The sequence below is a fragment of the Dipodomys spectabilis genome, unplaced genomic scaffold (assembly GCF_019054845.1).
Source record: "Dipodomys spectabilis isolate Male_0828 unplaced genomic scaffold, ASM1905484v1 ptg000119l, whole genome shotgun sequence".
Lineage (NCBI taxonomy): Eukaryota > Metazoa > Chordata > Mammalia > Rodentia > Heteromyidae > Dipodomys > Dipodomys spectabilis.
In genome coordinates, this window is record NW_024870796.1 from 3,435,861 (window position 1) to 3,457,743 (window position 21,883).

General features: G+C 41.5%; 1 protein-coding gene across 1 annotated transcript in view; it reads left to right on the top strand.

Moving 5' to 3' along the window:
- Kif3a (kinesin family member 3A) overlaps positions 1 to 10,599 on the top strand; it is a 45,245-nt gene extending 34,646 nt beyond the window's left edge. The window contains exons 11-17 of the mRNA XM_042688846.1: positions 92 to 272; positions 1,113 to 1,223; positions 2,931 to 3,056; positions 4,342 to 4,395; positions 4,734 to 4,802; positions 6,120 to 6,244; positions 9,770 to 10,599. Coding sequence (XP_042544780.1) covers positions 92 to 272; positions 1,113 to 1,223; positions 2,931 to 3,056; positions 4,342 to 4,395; positions 4,734 to 4,802; positions 6,120 to 6,244; positions 9,770 to 9,818 — 715 coding nt within the window. The 3' untranslated portion in view covers positions 9,819 to 10,599. The remainder of the gene's footprint in view (positions 1 to 91; positions 273 to 1,112; positions 1,224 to 2,930; positions 3,057 to 4,341; positions 4,396 to 4,733; positions 4,803 to 6,119; positions 6,245 to 9,769) is intronic.
- Positions 10,600 to 21,883: the final 11,284 nt, after the last annotated feature.

Below are 21,883 nucleotides of genomic sequence, written 5' to 3' on the forward strand. Positions count from 1 at the left end.
TATACACCCAAATTCTTACTGAATTTTGGAAAATATTAGCAGAAACAATAGATGATCAGTGAGTTTAGAGTATTCTCATTTTAATTAATAGACAAGAACATCAGTCTTTGCTGGAAAAATTATCTGCCTTGGAGAAGAAGGTAATTGTTGGTGGTGTTGATTTGTTGGCCAAAGCTGAGGAGCAAGAGAAACTTCTTGAAGAATCTAATATGGAGTTAGAAGAGAGGAGGAAAAGAGCAGAGCAGCTTCGCAGAGAGCTTGAGGAAAAAGAGGTAATATGACTTTTTGGTAAGTTTAATAATTTTTCTAATTAACTTTTCCAGTGAAAAAGCCAAATATCCATAATCTTAATGACAATCTTAAGCAATTTATGGATTTGTTTCAATATACTAGTTATGAAACATTGTGCCTGGGTATAGTGATCCATTCCTATAATCCCAGCTGCTCAGGAGAGAGAGATCAGGACGACCACAGCTAAGGCAAAAAGTTACGGAGAAGACTCCCCTCCCATTCAACAAACAAACCAAACATGCTTATAATCCCAGGTACTGGAGAGGAGAAAAAGGTAATGGTTTAAGGCTAGTCCAAGCAAAAAGACAAGATCCTATCTGGAAAAATAACTAAAGCAAAAAAGGCATGGCTCAAGAAATAGTTCGCCTACGTAACAAGTAGGAGGCTCTGAGTTCAAACTTCAGTACCACACGCACACAAAAGTAGTAAGCCAGGCGCCAGTGGCTCATGCTTGTCATCCTGGCTACTCAGGAGGCTGAGATCTGAAGATCATGGTTCAAAGCCAGCCAGGGCAGGAAACTCTGTGAAACTCTTACTCCAATAAACTACTAGAAAACCGGAAGTGGTGCTGTGGCTCAAGTGGTAGAGTGCTCGCCTTGAGCTGAAGAGTTCAGGGACAGTGCCCAGGCCCAAAGTTCAAGCACCACGACCGACCAAAATAAAGTAGTTACTTAACACACACACACACAAACACACACACACACACACACACACACACACACACACACACACACACACACACACGCACGCATGCGCATATATATATTTTTAAGTGACTTAACAAAGGAAATTATTCTAAAGTTTACCGATTTTTATCATAGCAAGAACGTTTGGATATTGAAGAAAAATATACCAGTTTACAAGAAGAAGCACAGGGAAAGACCAAGAAATTAAAGAAAGTGTGGACTATGCTGATGGCTGCAAAATCAGAGGTTGGTACATGTCATTATTAAATAATCTCTAAATGTCTTAGAAATTACTGCTGATGTACTTCTGAATTTTGAAACAGTGCCTTTGATTAAGATCCAATAAGAGCCGGTAACCAGTGACTCATGTCTGTAATCCTAGCTACTCAGGAGGCTGTGATCTGAGGATCGCACTTTAAAGCCAGCCTGGGCAGGATAGGGTGTGAAACTCTTATCTCTAATAAACCACCAGAAAATTGCAAGTGGTACTGTGGCTCAAGTAGGAGAGCACTAGCCTTGAGCTGAAGAGTTAAGGGACAGCGCTCAGGCCCAGAGTTCAAGCTCCATAACTGACAAAAAAAAAATCCATTAAGAACCCCTGGATGGGGGCTGGGAAGGTGGCTCAGTGGTAGAGCACTTGCCTTGCATGCATGAGGCCCTGGGTTCCATTCCTCAGCACCACATAAGAAAAAAGCCGGAAGTGGCGCTGTGGCTCCAGTGGTAGAGCACTAGCCTTGAGCTGAAGAGCTGAGGGACAGCTCCCAGGCCCAGACCGCCCCCCCCCCCAAAAAAAAAAAAAAAGAAAGCTGCCTTTGCTCGGTACGATAACCTAGGCTGGCAGTTCTTTCAGGACTTGAATACATCATTCCATGCCCTCCCCGTTCTTAGAATTTCAGTGGAGAAATCTACTTTTATTCTAATGTTGTATCCTGCAGTGAGTTGTCTCTTTATCAATATATGAAGAGACTTTTGTCTTTTTTGACTAATTTTGGTTTGAATCTGCATTGTCAGATATGAATACAGCTACTTCTGCTTGAATCTAAGCTCCATTGCTTAGAAATATTTTTCCAGCTGGGTGCCGGTGGTTCACGCCTGTAATCCTTGCTACTTACTGTAATAAGCCTGTGCTTGTTTTTGCCCATGAGGTGCATTTCTGCTAGGCAACAACTGATTGGATCTTGTTTAGTAATCTAATCGTCCAGTCCTTGTCTTTTAATTGGAGTATTAAGACCATTTACATTTGGTGTTATTATTGAAAGTTGTAGTAATTCATTTTGCTATTTTTGTTATGCTGTTTCCTTCCTAGTCCTCATTTGCTTATCTGCTCATCTGAAATGTATTCTGTTCCATATTTTCATGGTTATGTTTGTCTTCCTTTTTGTATAAAGGGGTCCCTTAAGTATCTTCTTCAGTGGTGACCCAGTGGTCATGAATTTCTTTAGTTTGTATCATGGGAAGATGTTATTTTTCCTTCAATTAGGAAGGATATGCTTACAGTTTATTTGTTTATTTACTTATTTAGCCAGTTCTGAGGCTTAAACTCAGGGACTGAGCACTTTCCCTGAACCTCTTTTCACTCAAGGCTAGCACTCTATAGCTTGAGCCACAGCACCACTTCTGGCTTTTTCTGTTTATGTGGTCCTGAGGAATCGAACCCAGGGCTTTGTGCATGCTAGTCAAGTACTCTACCACTAAGCCACATTCCCAGTCCCCTGCTTACAATAAAGAAAATGTTTATCAGAGGTGTCATTTTAAGTATTATCTATTAAGCTAATTTAATAACCTGAAATAGTGATAGTGTTGCTCTATATGTTTTCCATACTTACAAAATAACCATTCAACTTTTTTGTCTATTATTTTGGGTAAGCTCTCATAGGACATCATAGACAAGTGATCTATGCCAAGTAAAACTGTCCTTATTTGCTCATAACATTTTCATGAATTTTCTGGCAGATGGCTGATCTCCAACAAGAACATCAGAGGGAAATTGAAGGCCTACTTGAGAACATTCGGCAACTTAGCCGGGAGCTTCGGCTTCAGATGCTAATTATTGATAACTTTATACCTCAGGATTACCAGGTAAGGGAAAAGGTCTCTGTGATATTAGATCACTTTCTGGGGCTGAGGAACAAGGAAATGTAATTCTTAATTTAATTAATGCTGTCTATTTACATTCAATTATCTATAACATTTTCTTGAACAAATACTACCATATTTCATCTCAGTTATTTACTTTCTTAACATATAATTCTTTTTTTTTTTTTTTGGTCGTAGAGCTTCAACTCTCGGCCTGGGCACTGTCCCTGAGCTCTTCAGCTCAAGGCGAGTGCTTTACCACTTGAGCCACAGCACCACTTCTGGTTTTCTGATGGTTAATTGGAGATAAGAGTCTCATGGACTTTCCTGCTCGGACTGTCTTTGAACCATGATCCTCAGATCTCAGCCTCCTGAGTAGCTAGGCTTACAGGCATGAACCATTGGCACCTGGCTTATAATTCTCTTTTTGAGAATATTAAGTATTTAAATAGAGTTTCTCAGCCCTTTGGAGGAACTCAGATTCATGTAAATGCAGTCAGAATCAAGGTGTAGGTACTGTTCATTCATCCAGCACCCTATATCATATACATAGGAAAAGCAGAACCCCATGCTAGCTAGTTCTCCCTGCCCATGGATGCTAATTCCTTCTCATGTGTGTGTATAATCAAATAGACATAACACAAAATTTACCACTTGAAGTACACAGTTGAGCAACCTGAAGTACATATACGTTGTTACTCACCTGTCACCAGCATTCATCTCTAAAAGGTGTTAATTCTGGATAGTAGTACAATTTTAGCATCTTCCTTTTTAGTCAGCATTTCTGTTTTTTAGTTCATTTTAATAAACTTTAAAATATTTTTAAAATAATCTATCTTGAATCTTAATACAGCTTTTAGAAATTGTCTGAAAAAATTTCCTTTGGACCTGAGACAAACAATTTACTTGAGTGTCTAGCACACTGTCATTATTGGTCCTTAGATAATCTGCTTTTGTTTAGTTACTTACTTGGTAGTGAACTTATCATACGCACAAAGGCTACTTTTACTCAAATGGTTCCACCACCTTCTTCCTCAGATTGCCTTTTCTAACCTAGCACACTTATCATCATGAGTCATAGGTTCTTATATTCTTGCTTTATTTTTCTTGTAGTTTAATGCCGCCTACATATATTCCTAAGAAATACATATTTAAAAATGTATAAGAAAGTATCATGCAGTTTGTGTGTTGACTTACCTTTTTTAGCTGACACTATAGTTCTATAAATACTTCATATTTGACATATCAATAGTGTTAATAGACTATCTTTGACTTTTTTTTTTTAAAGGAAATGATTGAAAACTACGTGCATTGGAATGAAGACATAGGGGAATGGCAGCTAGTGAGTATTCTTCATCCTCTCCTGGAATCTTCTTGGAGCACTCCTGCGGACTAGAGACTGTGCTCTGGGGGTGGGAGGTGGTCAAGAGGATGAGCCAGATTCCTGTGTGTGGAAGGCATGGAGGATGCTTTTCTCACTAACTGTAACACAGACTCCCGCTAGTAGAAATGGTCTGGGTCAGGAGTTATGTGGGACCAAAGGGCCTCTGAATTCCTTTCTGCCTCAGCATCCAAGTTAACATCTTACTAGTGAAATGTCAGGATACCTCACAGCAAATTCATTGAATAAAGGTATTTCTTCCCCCCCCCCCCCTTTTCCTTTTTTATTTCTTTTTAAAGAAATGTGTCGCCTACACAGGAAATAACATGAGGAAGCAAACTCCAGTACCTGATAAAAAGGAGAAAGATGTAAGACTTCTTTTTTATTACCATATTACGATTGTTTCTTGATATGAATGTGGGTCATTATGGTTGAGTTACCAGCCTGGCACCTGCTAGTCAGTTGTGCTAAACAGAGTGGCTGGCTAAACAGTGGGAATGAAGGGAGGGGTGGATTTAGTACAGTTGTGCTCATAGTCAGGCTTATCATGAGGGTGTACTAATCATTTCTGACACAGGAATGACCTGAGGAGACTCTAAGGCCTCTCTTTACCACCTCTGTGGGTCATGGTGAGAGAGTTGCACATGTCTGCCTTCTTTCCACAGGTAGTTCTAGTTACAGGACATTAAGAGGTAGGACCAGCTTGAGAAGAAACAGCAATGTTTTTTCCTCATAACAGAGGAAATGTATGGTGTGTCAGGGCTTTTGATTCACTTAACTTGGTGAATACATTGTAGATTTGGGATAAGAATATATATTTAACCAGGCACCAGTGGCTTATGCCTGTAATCCTAGCTACTCAGGAGGCTGAGATCTGAGGATCACGGTTCAAAGCCAGCCCAGGCAGGAAAGTCCAATAAACCACCAGAAAACCAGAAGTGGCGAGGTAGCTCAAGTGGTAGAGCACTAGCCTTGAGCTGAAGAGCGCAGGGACAGCGCCCAAGCCCAAGCCCCACAACCGACAAAAAAAAAAAAAAGAATATATTTTTTTAAATGTATTTTATTTTTATTTTTTGGTCGGTTGTGGGGCCTGAACTCTGGGCCTGGGTGCTGTCCCGCAGCTCTTCAGCTCAAGGTGAGCACTCTACCACTTGAGCCACAGCACCACTTCCAGTTTTCTGAGTGGTTTATTGGAGATAAGAGTCTCATGGACTGGGGCTGAGAAGGTGGCTCAGTGGTAGAGCACGTGCCTTGCATGCCAGAGGCCCTGGGTTCGATTCCTCAGCACCACATAAGCAAAAAGAAAAAAGCCGGAAGTGGCGCTGTGGCTCAAGTGGTAGAGCGCTAGCCTTGAGCTGAAGAGCTGAGGGACAGCGCCCAGGCCCAGAGTTCAGGCCTCGTGACCGGACCCAAAAAAACAAAAAAACAAACGAAGTGTCTCATGGACTTTCCTGCCCAGGCTGGCTTTGAACCCTGATTCTCGGATCTCAGTCTCCTGAGTAGCTAGGATTATAGGCGTGAGCCACCATCGCCTGGCCTTGAATATATTTTTAGAGGTTTATTTGTTTTGTTTTGTTTTGTTTTTCTCTGTTCTGTGGCTTTCTGCTGGATGTTTGTTTGTGTCTTCTCCCAAATCTGGTTGAACTCTTTCCTATGAGAGCCTTGTGTTTGTTTCTTCCCTTTAGCCCTTTGAAGTAGACCTTTCCCATGTGTATCTTGCCTATACCGAGGAGAGTCTACGTCAGTCTTTGATGAAATTAGAAAGGCCACGGACTTCAAAGGGGAAAACGAGGCCAAAGACAGGGAGAAGGTAAGAACTGTCTTTTTTCTTCTTCTTTTTGTTTGTTTGTTTTTGGGGGGATCCAGTGGTGGGGCTTGAACTCTGGGCCTGGGCGCTGTCCCTCAGCTCTTCAGCTCAAGGCTAGCGCTCTACCACTTGAGCCACAGTGCCGCCACTTCCAGCTTTTTTCTTTTTGTTTATGAGGTGCTGAGGAATCGAACCCAGGGCCTTAGGCATGCAAGGCAAGCGCTCTACCACTGAGCCACCTTCCCAGCCCTCCTTCTTTTTGACAGTAGTAGTATTTGAAGTTAGGGCCTCCCACTTGACAGGAGGCACTCTTCCACTGAAAAGTCTGTCTAGAACTGGCCTGGAACCACAGTACTCCAGATCTCAGGCTTCTACATAGCTGAGATGACAGGTACATATCCCAGACCAGGTATTGGTTGAGAAGGGAGCTCTTTCAATCAAGGCTGGCTTCAAACTGCAATCCTCCTGAATTTAGCCTCCCAAGTAGCTAAGATTACAAGCATAAGCCACTGGTGCCTGACCAGGACTGTCCTTTGAATCCCACAAAATGATGCTTTGAGATATTCTGTTTAGACATATTTAAAGAAAATTAAGATTTAGTTAACGTGACAGATACTTTGGCCAATATGTTAAAAATCAAATACCTCATTAGTGATGATTTGGCTAAGTAAAATCTGAATAATTAAGGTCTTCTAAGTGGGGTTGTGGCTCCGTGGTTGAGGGCTAGCTAGCCTAGCTTGTACAAGGCCCTGGGTTCCATCTCCAGCGTCACATACCCACAACAAAGAACACCTTCCAACTTCTTTAGCCTTCCTGAGAAACAGAATTTACTTTCATTCCCTTTGTTCTTTCCAAATATATAATGAATCAACTATCTCATTTAATTTTGTAATACGGTCAATAATTCTTCTAGTTTGTCTAGTTAGATTCCCAAAACATTATATGTAACTAATTAGGTTTTCTGACATAAACATTACCCCCACAAACCTTGGTTTCCTAGGTCACAAGTTAAGGAAAATTTCTCTGAAAGTCTTTCCTTTCATCTGGGCACTGTTTTTGAATATTGGATAGTATACACATATCATCATATAAGTTGGGATAATCTATTTCTGTAAGAAATAGGGTTATTTCTTCTCTCCCTTTCCTACATGAAGTTCTGTCTCTTATGTATTTAAGCTGATTCCAAGACTTTGAAGCTCCTGAAATAGTAGAAATCATCTTTTTTCCATATTTTGAGTTTATGTACTTTTGAGTTAGATGTAGGTGACAGTTGTATTTTTTTGTGTGGCACAAGCTAATAGATAATACCTAACATTTACAAATTTGAGAAAGTTTAAGAGTAGGGAGAATCTGTTGTATATTAAAAGTATATACATTTAAAAAAAACCTTAAAAGGATATACATTTTTGCTTTGGTTAACGTTTAGATGAAGGGTTAACATTTTTACATGGGGGGAGCGGGGAGGATTGGGTGGGGGGGGCGGGGGGAGGATGGGAAGGGATGGGAAGGGGAAACAAAGGAGGAGGCTACAATGCTTGATAAGAATGTATTTATTATCTTGCCCATGTAATTGTAACCCCTCTGTACAGTATTTTCACAATAAAAAGAAAAAAATGTAAAAAACAAAACGAAACATTTTTACATACCAACAGAAGGTACATGTGTCATATTAAGCAATGAAGCAGATCAATTTGAAGAAACAAGCTTTTAAATCTATCTTTTACTTTTTTCTTTCTTTCTTTTTTGGGTGGGGGGTAGTCCAGTTGTGGGCCTGAACTCTGGGTCTTGGCACTGTCCCTCAGCTCTTCAGCTCAAGGCTAGCGCTCTACCACTTGAGCCACAGTGCCACTTCCAGCTTTTTTCTTTTTGCTTATGTGGTGCTGAGGAATCGAACCCAGGGCCTCAAGCATTCAAGGCAAGTGCTCTATCACTGAGCCACCTTCCCAGCCCTTATCTTTTACTTTTCTACTTTGAATAGAGATACTTTCACCTAAGTTCTGTAGTTTGTGAGAAAAAGGAAAGTTCAGGTATGATATTAAATGTTGCGGCTGCTGACCCAAGTACAGGAGAAACCTAGGCAGGAGAAGGGGAGGGGGCGGTGTGGTCTAAAGTGGGAGGGAGGCTGCCATTCTGTTTCTGGTTAGTTCAGGGAGTAGAGAGAGGGCTCATTGTTGGATCTGTACTTTTCTTTTTTCTTTTTCTTTTTTTTTTTTGGTTGGTCAGTTGTGGAGCTTGAACTCTGGGCCTGGACGCTATCCCTCAGCTCTTCAGCTCAAGGCCAGTGCTCTGCCACTTGAGCCCCAGCCCCAGTTTTCTGAGTGGTTTATTGGAGATAAGAATCTTGAGGACTTTCCTGCCCAGGCTGGCTTTGAACCGTGATCCTCAGATCTCAGCTTCCTGAGTAGCTAAGATTATAGGTGTGACCCACCGATGCCTGGCTGGATCTGTTCTTTTCTAAAGAGAAGTCAGAAATCCAGATTACCCATATGAGATATTTCAGCTTTTTGAGAGATGATTCTTTTTTTCTTTAATTTTATTTTATTATAAAGGTGATATACAGAGGAGTTACAATTAATGTACAGTTAAGTCCTTTTTTTTTTTGGCGGTCATGGGGCCTGAACTCTGGGCCTGGGCACTGTCCCTCAGCTCTTCAGCTCAAGGCTAGTGCTCTACCACTTGAACCACAGCACCACTTCCGGCTTTTTCTGCTTATGTGGTGCTGAGGAATCGATCCTAGGGCCTCGAGCATGCAAGGCAAGTGCTCTACCACTGAGCCACCTTCCCAGCCCTGAGGACAGTTCTTTTCAGACAATGTCACCCCTTTCTTCACTCTTGCCCATCTCTTAGCTTGCTCAGGGTTAGCACTCCACTACTTGAACCACAGCTCCAATTCTAGCTTTTGGGTGATTAATTAGAGATAGTCTCATGGACTTTCCCGCCCAGGTCGGCTTCCAACTGCAATCTCGTATCTCAGCCTCCTGAGTAGCTAGGATTACAGGCGTGAGCCCTAGCACCCAGTTAATAAATAGTTCCTTGATACTATATTACATGATATGTTCAATGTGGTATTTGTTATGAGAAACACATAATTCAACATGCTGGGCAAGACTGCAGTATATCCAACAGCATCTCCATCAATCTCTACGGAGACATTTATGACCTGTTACATCAGATGATTTGGGTCTCCATCTTTTATTGAATCCACCTGTACACACATACCCAGATGCGGTTATCAAGGGATTCAGTTGGTTAACATGTAGCTCACTTAGTCTTGCTCTCTTGGCTAGGCCAGAAGTTATCATTTGTCTAATTCCTACTTGGCATACTGGGGGCATTGTCTTCTACCCATTCTCAGTGACCTTCTCCTCCCCTGAAAAAGTGACCACTTATTAATCTTGGACAAATATGTGGAACACTAGCCTACATCTACACCCGGGAGCACTTTGTATTTGCAACTACAGAATAAAGTATTTGTATTTCAGCCTTTTGGGAAAGCACTCATGTTTTCTTTTTCTCTTCTCCAAACAGAAAGCGTTCTGCAAAACCTGAGGCCGTAATCGATTCTTTACTTAAGTAAATGTTACAGACTTAAAAGTCACAATAAAAATTAGTGATATTCTCATGCCTGGACAAACTCTTTAATTAAAACACTGAAGACTTCTGTGTGATTTCAAATAGTGGAAGCTGTAAATCATGGAGTAAGACTGGAAATAACAATTTGCCTAATACCTTGTAGACCATATATTCTAATATCAGATATTAAAGTTGTACAACTGGTGAGTGTTTAATCTGTTATACTCCTCTTCAACTAGACTAAGCCAGCAAGTTAGGTGAGCAGTTCTCATGGAGAGTTTCAGTGGCTGTGTAAATCTGTTAGCTATTTACTCAACTACTGTATATTTAGAAAACAAATTTCAAAATAGAAAAAAAAAGTGTGTCCTGTTTTGCACATAGAAAGTAGCAGATACAATTTTCCTGGGTTGCACTGTTCTATGTGAATATTGGAGCTACATATACATCTAAAAAATAGCTCTGTCTAAACGTTGATCCGATTGGCCTGTTAAAGTACTCTACAATTCTATAATAACATTCTGTATTGTAAGGATGAAATGGCTGATTTTTTGAACTCCCATAGAACATTTTATAATTCAAAAAGTCAGTCTTGTAAAAACCAAAGTTGAAGGCTGAAAATATGGCTCAAGTTGTAGAGTGCGAAAATGTGGCTCAAGTTGTAAAGTGTTTTCCTACAACCCTAGATCCCACCTCTTCAAAATAAGAACCAACAGAAGTTGAGAATGTGCATAGTCAAACAGAAAGACAGCTTTTTAATCTTCTGCCTTTAAAACATTTTTTTTTTTTTTTGCTAGTCTTGGGGCTTGAACTCAAGGGCTGGGGACTATCCCTGAACCTCTTTTGCTCAAGGCTAGCACTCTGACACTTGAGCCACAGTGCCACTTCTGGCTTTTTCTGTTGATATGGTACTGAGGAATAGAACCCAGGGTTTTATGCATGCTAGGCAAGCACTCTACCACTAAGCCACATTCCCAGCCCTTATTTTATTTTTTATAAAAAAGAAATAATTCTTCCCTGATTTTTTTTTGTTAATTAACCCAGTTAGACTTCTCAAAGTGAAATTATATTCATAGTAAAATAAGTTGTAATAGGTATTTTTGTTGTTTTGTAAGAGTTATTTTACTCTTGAACCACTTAGTATTATGTTTTGTCAGTTTAATATTATATGATCAGTTCCAAACACATAGATTGCAAAGGTTTTGAGACTTTACAGTTAGGATTTACTACATCTCATCATAACAAGTTTAGATAAATATTGGTTTGTAATTACAGAGCTGTGTATAGCATAGGGGTGAATGAGATGGTGAAAATGTCCATAAACTTCAAGTATGTACAGTACTAAATGTATGTGTGTAGTGAGTATTTGCGGGATAATTAGCATTGCATTTCAGTAGCATCATTTTCCTAGTGGTATGTATGATAGAAGTTATAACTGTTCTCTGTAGAGCCCTGTGTAGGCCCTGTGAAAACTTGACATGATTATGTGTCTTGTAAAGGGTTTATATGAGCAGAATATCTTGTAATTGTAAACTTACTTACTTTCTTTCTCATTTCTTTTCTTTCATTCTTTCGTTCTCTTTTTTTTTTCCTTTGGTCAGTTGTGGGGCTTGAACTCATGGCCCGGGCACTGTTCCTGAGCTAGCTAGTCGCTCAAAGCTAGCACCTCCACCACTTTGAACCATAGCTCCATTCTCATGGACTTTCCTACTTAGGCTAGCTTAGAACTATGAACCTCAGATCTCAGCCTCCTGAGTAGCTAGGATTACGGGCATGAGCAGCCAGCACCTGGCTAGTTGTAAACATTTTTGATGATACATATTTAATTCTGTTGCCGTTCAGAGATCTTAGTTTTCACAGTAGGAAAAAAATTCCATGTTTCTGGTTTATGTTAACAATTGATTTAACAAGAAAGGAGTAGTTTGTGAATTGTTTAAAACATCAGAGAAATGTGAGCCAGTAGGTTAGATTATTTTTTTCTAAGTGTCTTTGTTGCAAATTTCAAAAATAAGAGTAAAAATATGAAGAAATTTCTCAGAACAGCCTACTTCAGAAACCATTTTGTTTTTGTTTCTTGGTTTGTTTGTGTTTGTTTGCTTGGTTTTGAGTCAGGTTCTTGATATATAGCCCAGTCTGGTCTTGACCTCACAGCCCTTCTGCCTCAGTCTCCCAAGCACTGGGATTTCAGGACCTGCACCAGCATGCCCAGCAGTAATTTTGTTTTAAATATTTATGTTAGAACTGATTATACTAGATAGAAATGAATTATTCATTTTTATTGAAATACCAAAATTAGGTATTTGAGCCAGGCCTGGAGATCCATTTAAAAACGATAGTATTCATTTAGCTCTAATGAATTGTAGCAGCTCTGTGGCTTCTTCACATTGATTATGTCTCTGTCCACAAATGAAATATTAGAAACTTCAGTATTGTTTTCATGAATGGTTTAGATAAGTGAATTTGTTCCATGTTTGAAATAGATGTGCAGATTTGAAATGAATGGTACATTCATATAAATAGGTTATTGATAAGTGTTTTTCTTTAATTTAAATGGTAATATTTATTTATTAAGAGGAATTTTGGTCGAATGTTGTTGGGTTCTGTAGCGTGTTCTTCAATAAGCTATGTAATTGCATGGACAAATAGGCCACTAAAATATAATAATATTCCCTTTTTTGGTATAAATTCTTGGGAAGGTTAAGAATGTAAGATTAATTAATTAAGTCCAGGGATCTATTTGACAAACTCACTTTCTGAAAAAAGAAGCTTTTTAAAGCAAAGAATGTTATTACTCTGTGGGAGTATGAGTAATACTTTATCTGCAACGTGTTTTTTTAAATTATGGTTTGGGATTTATTTTGTTTTTGTTTTTGTTTTGTCAGTTATGGGGCTTGAACTCAAGGCCTGGGTGCTGTCCCTGACCGCTTTTAGCTCAAGACTAGTGCTCTTTCACTTTGAGCCACAGTTCTACTTCTGGTTTTCTGGTGGTCATCTGGAGATAGGAGTCTCACGGGGACTTTTTTGCCAGCATTGGCTTTGAACTGTGATCCTCAGCTCTTAGCCTCCTGAGTAGTTAAGATTACAGGCAAGAGCCACCAGTGCCTGGAAATTTGTTTTGTTTTGTTTTGTTCTTCTTTTAGTCTGTTTTTAATATTTTTCCCCTTAACTCTTAGAAAGCCCCTCTTTCCTACAGGGCTGTGAATTAAGGAATGGGTAGAGTTTACATTTAAACATATCAGTATCTGCCCAGTTTTTAATATATACATCTGTTTTTCCTTTTAATTATTCTTTGTCCTTAAAATACTAGAAGAAAGCAGATTTCTTAGTGCCTTTGAACTTATACTAGAGTCTAAATCATTTAAAACTTCAATAACATTACTACAATACTGTATACTGGCCAAAATTAGAAATCATGCAATGAGTTCATTGTGTTCTTTTCAAAAGCCACACTTCTGTTATATTTCAAATATAATTTGTATTTGTTCAAGTGTATATCTCACTATTGTATGTATATCTGCAGCATGGTTAAATAAGAAATAAAAGTCTTTTACCTAACGCCTGTAGAAGTGTCCTTTTCTGAGCTGCTTCTGTGTTTATTTTGTCTTGAGGTTTAAGAGCAGAATCTTTGTGCTTGGCAACCAGGATTGTGTCATTGAGGAGGCCTGTGTAATTTCACACCCAGAAACTCTTCAGACAGAACTCATCATGAAATAGAACTTTGAGAAAAGTGTTTTTAAATGTACTTCTCATTGATAAGATTTATTTTTTTAACACAAATACCCTTTTCATTAGGTGTTTGAGAGCAGACACTGGTTTTCAATGTTTGGCTGGAAAAAAGCTTTGTACAGAACAGGCCCCATTGAAAGGTACAGCGAAATATAACTTGGTAGTGACATGATCAGGATCTCAATAGAAAACTCTTTATAAGCTTAGAGTAATGCCAAAACAATGCCATTGCCCATTGATTGGATTATTATTAATTAGTGTGTGTGTGTGTGTGTGTGTGTGTGTGTGTGTGTGTGTGTTTACTTGCATCTTAGAGCTTGAACTTAAGGCCTGGGTGCTGTCCCTATGGTTTTTGTTTTTTGTTTTTTTGTTCACTTTGTTTTTGTCAGTCAAGGGTCTTGAACTCTGGACCTGGGTGCTGTCCTTCAGCTCTTTAGCTCAAAGCTAGTGTACCACTTGACCCACAGCACCACTTCCAGTTTTCTGGTGGTTAATTGGTGATAGTCTCAGGGATGTTCCTGCCTGGGCTGGCTTTGAACTGTGATCCTCAGATCTCAGCCTTCTGAGTAGCTAGACTTATAGGCGTGAGCCACTGGCACCCAGCCCTATGCTTTTTTTGCTCAAGGCTAGTGCTTTACCACATGAGCTATAGTAGTTAATTGGAAATAAGAGTCTCATAGACTTTTCTACACAGGTTGGCTTCAAACAATGATGCTCAGTTCTCAGCCTTTTGAGTAGCTTGGATTACAGGCATGAGTCGCCAGCATCCAGCTAAGCTAATCGCATTCTCTCTCTCTCTCTCTCTCTCTCTCTCTCTCTCTCTCTCTCTCTCTCTCTCTCTCTCTCTCTCTCTCGTCAGTCATGGGGCTTGAACTCTGGGCCTGGGCTCTTTCGCTCAGCTCTTCAGCTCAAGGCTAGCACTCCACCACTTGAGCCACAGTACCCACTTCCGGCTTTTTCTGTTTACGTGGTGCTGAGGAATTGAACCCAGGGCCTCATGCATGTGAGAGGCAAGCGCTCTACCACTGTGCCACTTTCTCATCCCCAGTCACATTCTTTGGACAATATTGATTACCAAGCATCAAGCTAGACAGCTTCAAGAGATTCAAACTGGGTCATGGGGATGTGGACCCTGCCAGAAACATAATTATGCTCAAGTGCATTAATTGAAGACACTGTATATCATTGGACTGGTGACCGTAGTTATATTTTATACTGGACAAGGTACATTCATAATCACTGTACTTTCATTACCCTAATTAAAAATAGTTTAATGGTGTTCTGGTAGTGTAAAAAAAAGAAAAAGAAATTCCAACTGGGGCTGGGAAGGTGGCTTAGTGGTAGAGTGCTTGCCTCACATGCATGAAGCCCTGGGTTCCATTCTTCAGTACCACATACAGAGACAAATCTGGAAGTGGCACTGCAGCTCAAGTGGTAGAGTACTAGCCTTGAGCAAGAGAAGCTCAGGACAGTGCCTAGGCCCTGAGTTCAAGCCCCAGGACTGGCAAAAAAAAAATTCAAACTGGACCTTGAGAAATTTTGACTAGTTTTGATAAGAAGTGTGTGTGTGTGTGTGTGTGTGTGTGTGTGTGTGTGTGTGCGCGCGCGCGCGTGCACACGTGCAAATGCGTGCCTGTCCAAGGGCTTAAACTCAGGTCCTGGGTGCTGTCCTTAAACTTTTATGCTCAAGGCTGGTGCTCCACCATTTGAACTACAGCTCCGCTTCTGGCTTTTCTGTTCTTGTTGGGTTTTTTTTTTTTTTTTAAGTGTTTAATTGGAGGTAAGAGTCTCACAGACTTTCCTACTCTAGCTGGCTTCAAATTGCAGTCCTCAGATCTGAGCCTCCTGAGTAGCTAGAATTATAGGTGTGAGCCACTGGTACCTGACTCCTGTTAAGGTTGTGTGTGTGTGTGTGTGTGTGTGTGTGTGATTTTTGCATAGCTAGGAGTTTCTTCTGGCCATTCTAGGCCTTGCTTTCTTTTCCCAGATGCCAGCTTATACCCAACTCCTACATGTGGTATAGAGCATGATGAAATGCAAGGCCTGCCGTGGCTGGCTGGAGGTTTGAGGGCTGCCTTTGCAGCTCAGTCCTTGCTCTCCAAGGTGCTCCCTTGACTTTTCTTTGCTGTCCTGTGGCCTGGGAGCATGGATCCATCGAATCTTCTTCCTTAAGGCTCTCCATGGCAATCTCTTCCAGCCTAGTATCAGCCTAAGGGACTACTCCCTGACACCTAGGTAAAAAGATGTGCTTTCCCTGTGTTTACACTACCAGGACTATGAAATCTTCCTCATCTCCACTCCATCTGACTCTTGGGCACCATTTCCTACGTTCTTAATAACAATTTACTGCTTTCTGTCCTAGTGTCTTCCAGTGAAGCACTTTGAGCCCGTCTTTGAGACAAGGCTGTGTGCAAATAAGAGGCGACCACTGTGAGCTTGTGCCTAAGGGGAACAGTTAATACCACTCAAGCCACAGGAGCTGAAAGATGGGCCTCTACCTGCCTGGGTGACAGTGTTAGCTGAAATTGCTCCTTCTTAAGCTCTTTCATTTGCAAAGCAAATCAGGTATTGGGTCTACCTTCGGAAGTTTGAACTAATGTGTGGGAAAATGATTATGAAGAGGCTACTTCAAAAACAACCAGTTTCCTCTCAGCCTTTATCTTGGGCTTCCTGTGACCCAACCTTCAGGTTACTTTTATCAACAGTATCAGAACATCAGATTGTCTTACCCAAACACATTTATGGCTCTGACTAAAGAATATGACAGATCACACATTCTTTCACACCTACTCCCCTTCCCCCAATCCCTTTTTTAGAGGCCTGGGGAAATTTTAGTTGGTAATCAAAGGCTTTATTTCTCCAGTTGTATCAAAGAATATAGCTGGGACTTTTCAACTGAATAAAGTAGTTCTCAGAGTCCGATACCAATCTTAGCAAGAGGATATTGCCTAACCTAACCTAAAAGTACTAGAGTCATCACAGAAATTTGAAGTTAGCCTTGATTTTTATTCCACTGTGAGTTCTGCCTCTCAACTCATCTGCTGTGCTTTCTTTTGTGCAAGTACTGGGGTTTAACCTTAGGATCTTACTCTCTTGCTTGGCTTTTTCCGCTCAAAGTTGGTACCCTGCCAGTTGAGCCCAGTCTCCATTTCTGGCTTTCTTTTGCTAGTTAATTGGAGATCAGAGTCTCATGTATTTGTCTTTTCCAGGCTGGTTTCAAACCTCGATCCTCAGATCTCAGCCTCCTAAGTAGTTAGGATTATAGGCATAAGCCACTAGCCTCCAACAACACTGTCTTCTTTTGAGTGTGTATCTTCTGTGGCTCGTAGTTACTATTGTATATCTTGACTTAAAGCCTGCCTGCCCTATGTTGGGAGCTAGGAAATTCTATTGGAGAACTCACCACCTTCCTCAGGAGAGGGGGTGGCCATGTTCATGGGGAATAGCAATCGGGCCTATAGAGGATGGTGGTAAATGGAAGAGGAATGAACAGTGAGCTGCTGGATACAACATTCTTTTCTTGCAGCTGGCCTGGTATCTCACAGGTCTGCTTGGCCCAAGGGTCAGAAAAGGCCACTGATCCAGAAAGGGCTGACTGAAGTCTAGCTGCAGTTGAATGGTTCCGGATGGAGCAGGGAACAGGCTTGGAGGCCTTGTGCATGGGTTGTATGCAGGAAGAAGAGCAGAAGGGATGAGAACTAATGAATCTAGAAAGGGTGGTGATAGGAGCTGGGTCCTGCTGCAGACACTGGAGGCCCTGAAGGGTTTGGTGTGGGTCATTCTCTTGTTTGTGTTTTAGAAAAGCCACAACAGGAAAGAAAGAGTGGGGGGAGCAGACGCTATATAGGCCAAGACCCTGGAGGCTAAAATAGTCATTGCCTTGAGAATAATTCCCTTCTTTATTCAGATCATTTGCTTGAACCAGTGAGATTGTATATGTGTGTACACACCTACACGCACGCGCACACACACACACATTCATGGTGCCTGGTAGTTTAGGCAGCCCATGTGCAGAAAGCGCACAAAATACCTAAACCTATTTCTGTTTAGTTTAATACCAGCTAGTAGGAAACAAGGCACAGACAGCTTGAAGATGGCAGGAAGGATGAATTAGAAGACAGGCACTTTGGGACCTTAAGGAACATGTCTGGCCCTTAAGAGAACAGGAAGACGTGGGCACGATGGCCAATTAGAGGATTTGGAAATGGAACCTGTCCTTGAGTTGATGCATGAAACCTCAAGATTAGCAAGATGGCAGCCCTAAGACTAGAGAGAGTCCCTGCCTTGTCCTGAGCGGAAGGTGGCGGGAACTGACAAGCTAACCCTGTGTGTTGATGGGTCAGGCCTGGCTTGGCTTCCTTAGGGAAGCTGAGGGTTATGTTTTGTCTTGATGTGGGTACCTTGAGATGCCCACTGAGATGACCTGGCAGAGCATGAAGGAAAAACTGAAGTCCAAGTCCATGTCACAGACAAGAGTTCCTGAAGGCGTTTTTTTTTTTTTTGGTCAGAGGCCAGCATTTCTATTTGTAGCCCTCACCCCCCCCCCCAAAAAAAAAAATCTTTCAATGAAAGATATACAGCTATACAGGAGAGCCACGTGAGTTCCACCCCCCCTACTCCTTTTACCCAATCAATAAACTGCTATCGGATGCCAGTTAGGCATAATTTACCCCGTGGCCAACAGTAGAGATAACTGATGGGCAGGAGGCAGGGAGGGGGTAGCTCAGCCTTGGCTGTCAATGGCACACAATCCATGACGTAGACATCTCCGTGGCTATTGCCCAACTCACAAGCATCATGGTAACTTTCACTTAATCCTCAGGTTTTCTCTGCTCACTCGTTTAGTTTTCTCCTCTTGGTAGTCAGAGGTTTATTGTTGGATGTTTAAATCCATAGCTCAGAAGTCCCGGACTGGAAGTAAGTAAGAGTTGCATTTTGACCATTGAAGCTTATCTTGTGACAGACCAACCAAAGCCTGCCCCTGGCCTTTCTGTGGCTATCCTCAATCTTTCTGTTTGACAGACTTTCCCTTTGTCATCCTCGTCTCACACACAAAGTGTAACCCACAACTCATATCCTGTGGCAGACTGCAGCTCACATTCGCCATTGAATGCAAATGAGTTTCAATCAAAGAAGAGGAAATTAAATTTTTTCAGTGTGTATCTCCAATGGCCCTCAGAAGCCTTCATAACTCTTAGTTATTTATTGCCCTTGGCAGGTTGGTATTTTATGTGGGCAGGGCGAAACTGGCTGTGGTCAGGGTGAGACTTAAAGCTTTTGATTTCTCCCCCCTTATTTTGAAGGGTTAAAAAAGATGTTATATATTTTAGGTGTAATGTTAGTATGAGTATTAATTTTTGTTGCCTGTATGCGAGGATGAATGTGGGACTCAACCACTGTGACTAGATCCAGATTCTTGCAGAGATCATAGTTCTAGAGGCAAATTTTGGTCACAGTTGGTTTTGGTTTATTTGTCTTCTTTTAATTTCTTTCAAAGCACACCTCTTTGAGATATAATTTGCACACTGTAAAATTAAGTCCTTTTGTGTTGTGTGAGCGTGTGTGTGTGTGTGTGTGTGTGTGTGCCGTGAATGCCCATATAAAGGCTTGAACTCAGGGCTTGGGCACTATCCCTTAGCTTTTTCCACTTAAGCCTGGAGATCTAACACTTGAGCCACAAGCTCCATTTGTGGATTTTGGTGGTTAATTGGAAATGAGAGTCTCTCTTACCTCCACAGACTCATGGTTTCAATCCAGTATCCTCAGATCCTAAGCCTGCTGAGTAGCTAGGATCATGGGCATGGGCTAGGCTCTAATTTATTCTTTTCAAACCATACAGCGGTGTTTTGCCTATTCATAGAATCATGCATGCAACCTTCATCACTATCTTCATCACTGACTTAGACTGTTTTCTCATCCCCCAAGGAAACTATGGCCATTATCATAACTCCCTTCTTCCGCCCACCACTCTAGCCCCTAGCAACCCGTTTTCTGTTTTTGCCTCTACAGATTTTCCTATCTGGTATTTCCTATAATACTCATGGAATCTTTCCATACCCGTGGAGCCACACCATATATGGCTTTCTGTATCTGGCTTGGTTCATTTAGCATATGTTTACGGAGTGTATTCATCCTGTGGTATGTATCATTAATTCAGTTCTTTTTTTACTGTCAATATTCCATGTGGTGTATCGCATAGACCACATCAGTTTATCCATTCCCCAGATGATGGACATTGGGTCCTACTTGTTTGTTCTTATGAGTAATACTACTATGAACATTTGTGGAGACATGTATGTACAGGATTGGAATTTCTGGATCATGACTATATTTACCTTTTGAGGAACTGCCAAACTGTTTCCCAAAGTGGCTATGCCTTTTTCTCTCCCTCCCTCCCTCCCTCCGTCCCTCTCCCTCCCTCTCCCTCCCTCTCCCTCCCTCCCTCCCTCTCTCCCTCCCTCCCTCCCTCCCTTCCTTCCTACCTTCCTTCCTTCCTTCCTTCCTTCCTTCCTTCCTTCCTTCCTTCCTTCCTGTCTTCCTTCCTTCCTTCCTTCCTTCCTTCCTTCCTTCCTTCCTTCCTCCCTCCCTCCCTCCCTTCCTTCCTTCCTTCCTTCCTCCCTCCCTCCCTTCCTTCCTTCCTTCCTTCCTTTTTTTGGTGCCAGTCCTAGGGCTAGAATTCAGGGTCTGGGTGCTTACCCTGAGCTTTTTTGGCTCAATACTAGGGTTCTCCTACTTCTACCACTTCTGGCTTTTTTTGCTGATTAATTTACAAAAGTCTCAAGGCTCAAGTGGTAGAGTACTAGCCTTGAGCAAAAGCTCAGGGATAGTGTCCAGGCCCTGAGTTCAACCCCAAGACTGGTTAAAAAAAAAAAAAAAAGCCAGCTCATGATCACTCTTATACCAACTATGTTTTACATATCAACTTTAAATTTTAAAAATACATGTATATATATATATACACACATATCCTGATTTTCTCATTATAAAATGAAGTTTTACCTCATTTATAATAGCTCTTCCAGATGGTTGTGTGTGTGTGTGTGTGTGTGTGTGTGTGTGTGTGTGTGTGTGTGTGTGCGCGCGCACATGCGTGTATGCATATGATTGTGTGATTGCTTTGTCCTTTGAGACAGAGTCTACTGTGTTGCCCAGGCTGGGCTCAAACTCATGGAGTTCATGCGCTTAAGCGATCCTCCTGTGTGGCTGGGATTACAGGTGTGTGCCATTACACCTGGCTTCCCTTCAGCACCCTTTTCATAGTAAATTATTTTGAATTCTAGTACTTTTCAGGGTTTTAAATACCAAGCTATCTTGGGTTATTTAGTTTGGGGCTCGATGGGGAGCTGTTTAGTTTTATTTTTTGAGGTATTTGTTTTTCTTGTATATAGCTTAGAACTTGCATCCCTCCTGCCTTAGCCTCCTAACTCTTCTTCTTTTTTTTTTTTTTGCCAGACCTGGGGCTTGAACTCTAGGCCTGGGCACTGTCCCTGAGCTTCTTTTTGCTCAAGGCTAGAGCTCTACCACTTGAGCCACAGAGCCATTTCTGGCTTTTTCTGTTTGTGGTACTGAGGAATCGAACCCAGGGCTTCATGCATGCAAGGCAAGCACTCTACCACTGAGCCACATTCCCATCCTAGCCTCCCAACCTTTGGGATTATAGGCTTATGCCACCGATTTTCTTGTTCTTTTTGCCTCAGCTTTGATCAGGTTTCCCTTCCCTGTGAAATTATGGGATATCTGTGCCCTAGTGGCTTACTTCCTTTCTTTCTTCCTTCCCTCCCTTCCCTTACTTTCCCTTCCTTTCCCTTCCCCTCCCTCCCCCCCCCCCCCTCTCGACCTAGGCTCTGTCCCTGACCTTTTTTTGTTCTACCACTGGAGCCAGAGCACTACTTCTGGCTTTTTCTGAGTAGTTTTTTTGGAGATAAGAGTCTCGCAGACTTTCCTGTGCAGGCTGGTTTTGAACTCTGATCCTCAGCTCTCAGCCTCCTGAGTAGGTAGGATGACAGGTGTGAGCCACCAGCACCGGGCTCCTACCTACTTCCTTCTTTGCTTGCTCTGACCTCCAACCATTTTCAGTTATGTCTTTTATCTTGTCAGATCAATAGCATTTAATGTCTGTTCTTCAGTCATAGTTAAGTTCTCCATGACTTGATTGGTTAGTCCCAAGATTGGAGAATCAAAGAGAATTTGCATTATTACCACTTTCAATATTGTTCACTGTAGAGACAAGTACCATGAGCCATGTGAAGATTCTTTTTTTTTCTTTCTGTAGATTCAGTATAACATTTCCATGGGAAAGAAGGGGAAGCATACAGTTGATTCTCTTTCTTTTTCTCTTCCCTTTCC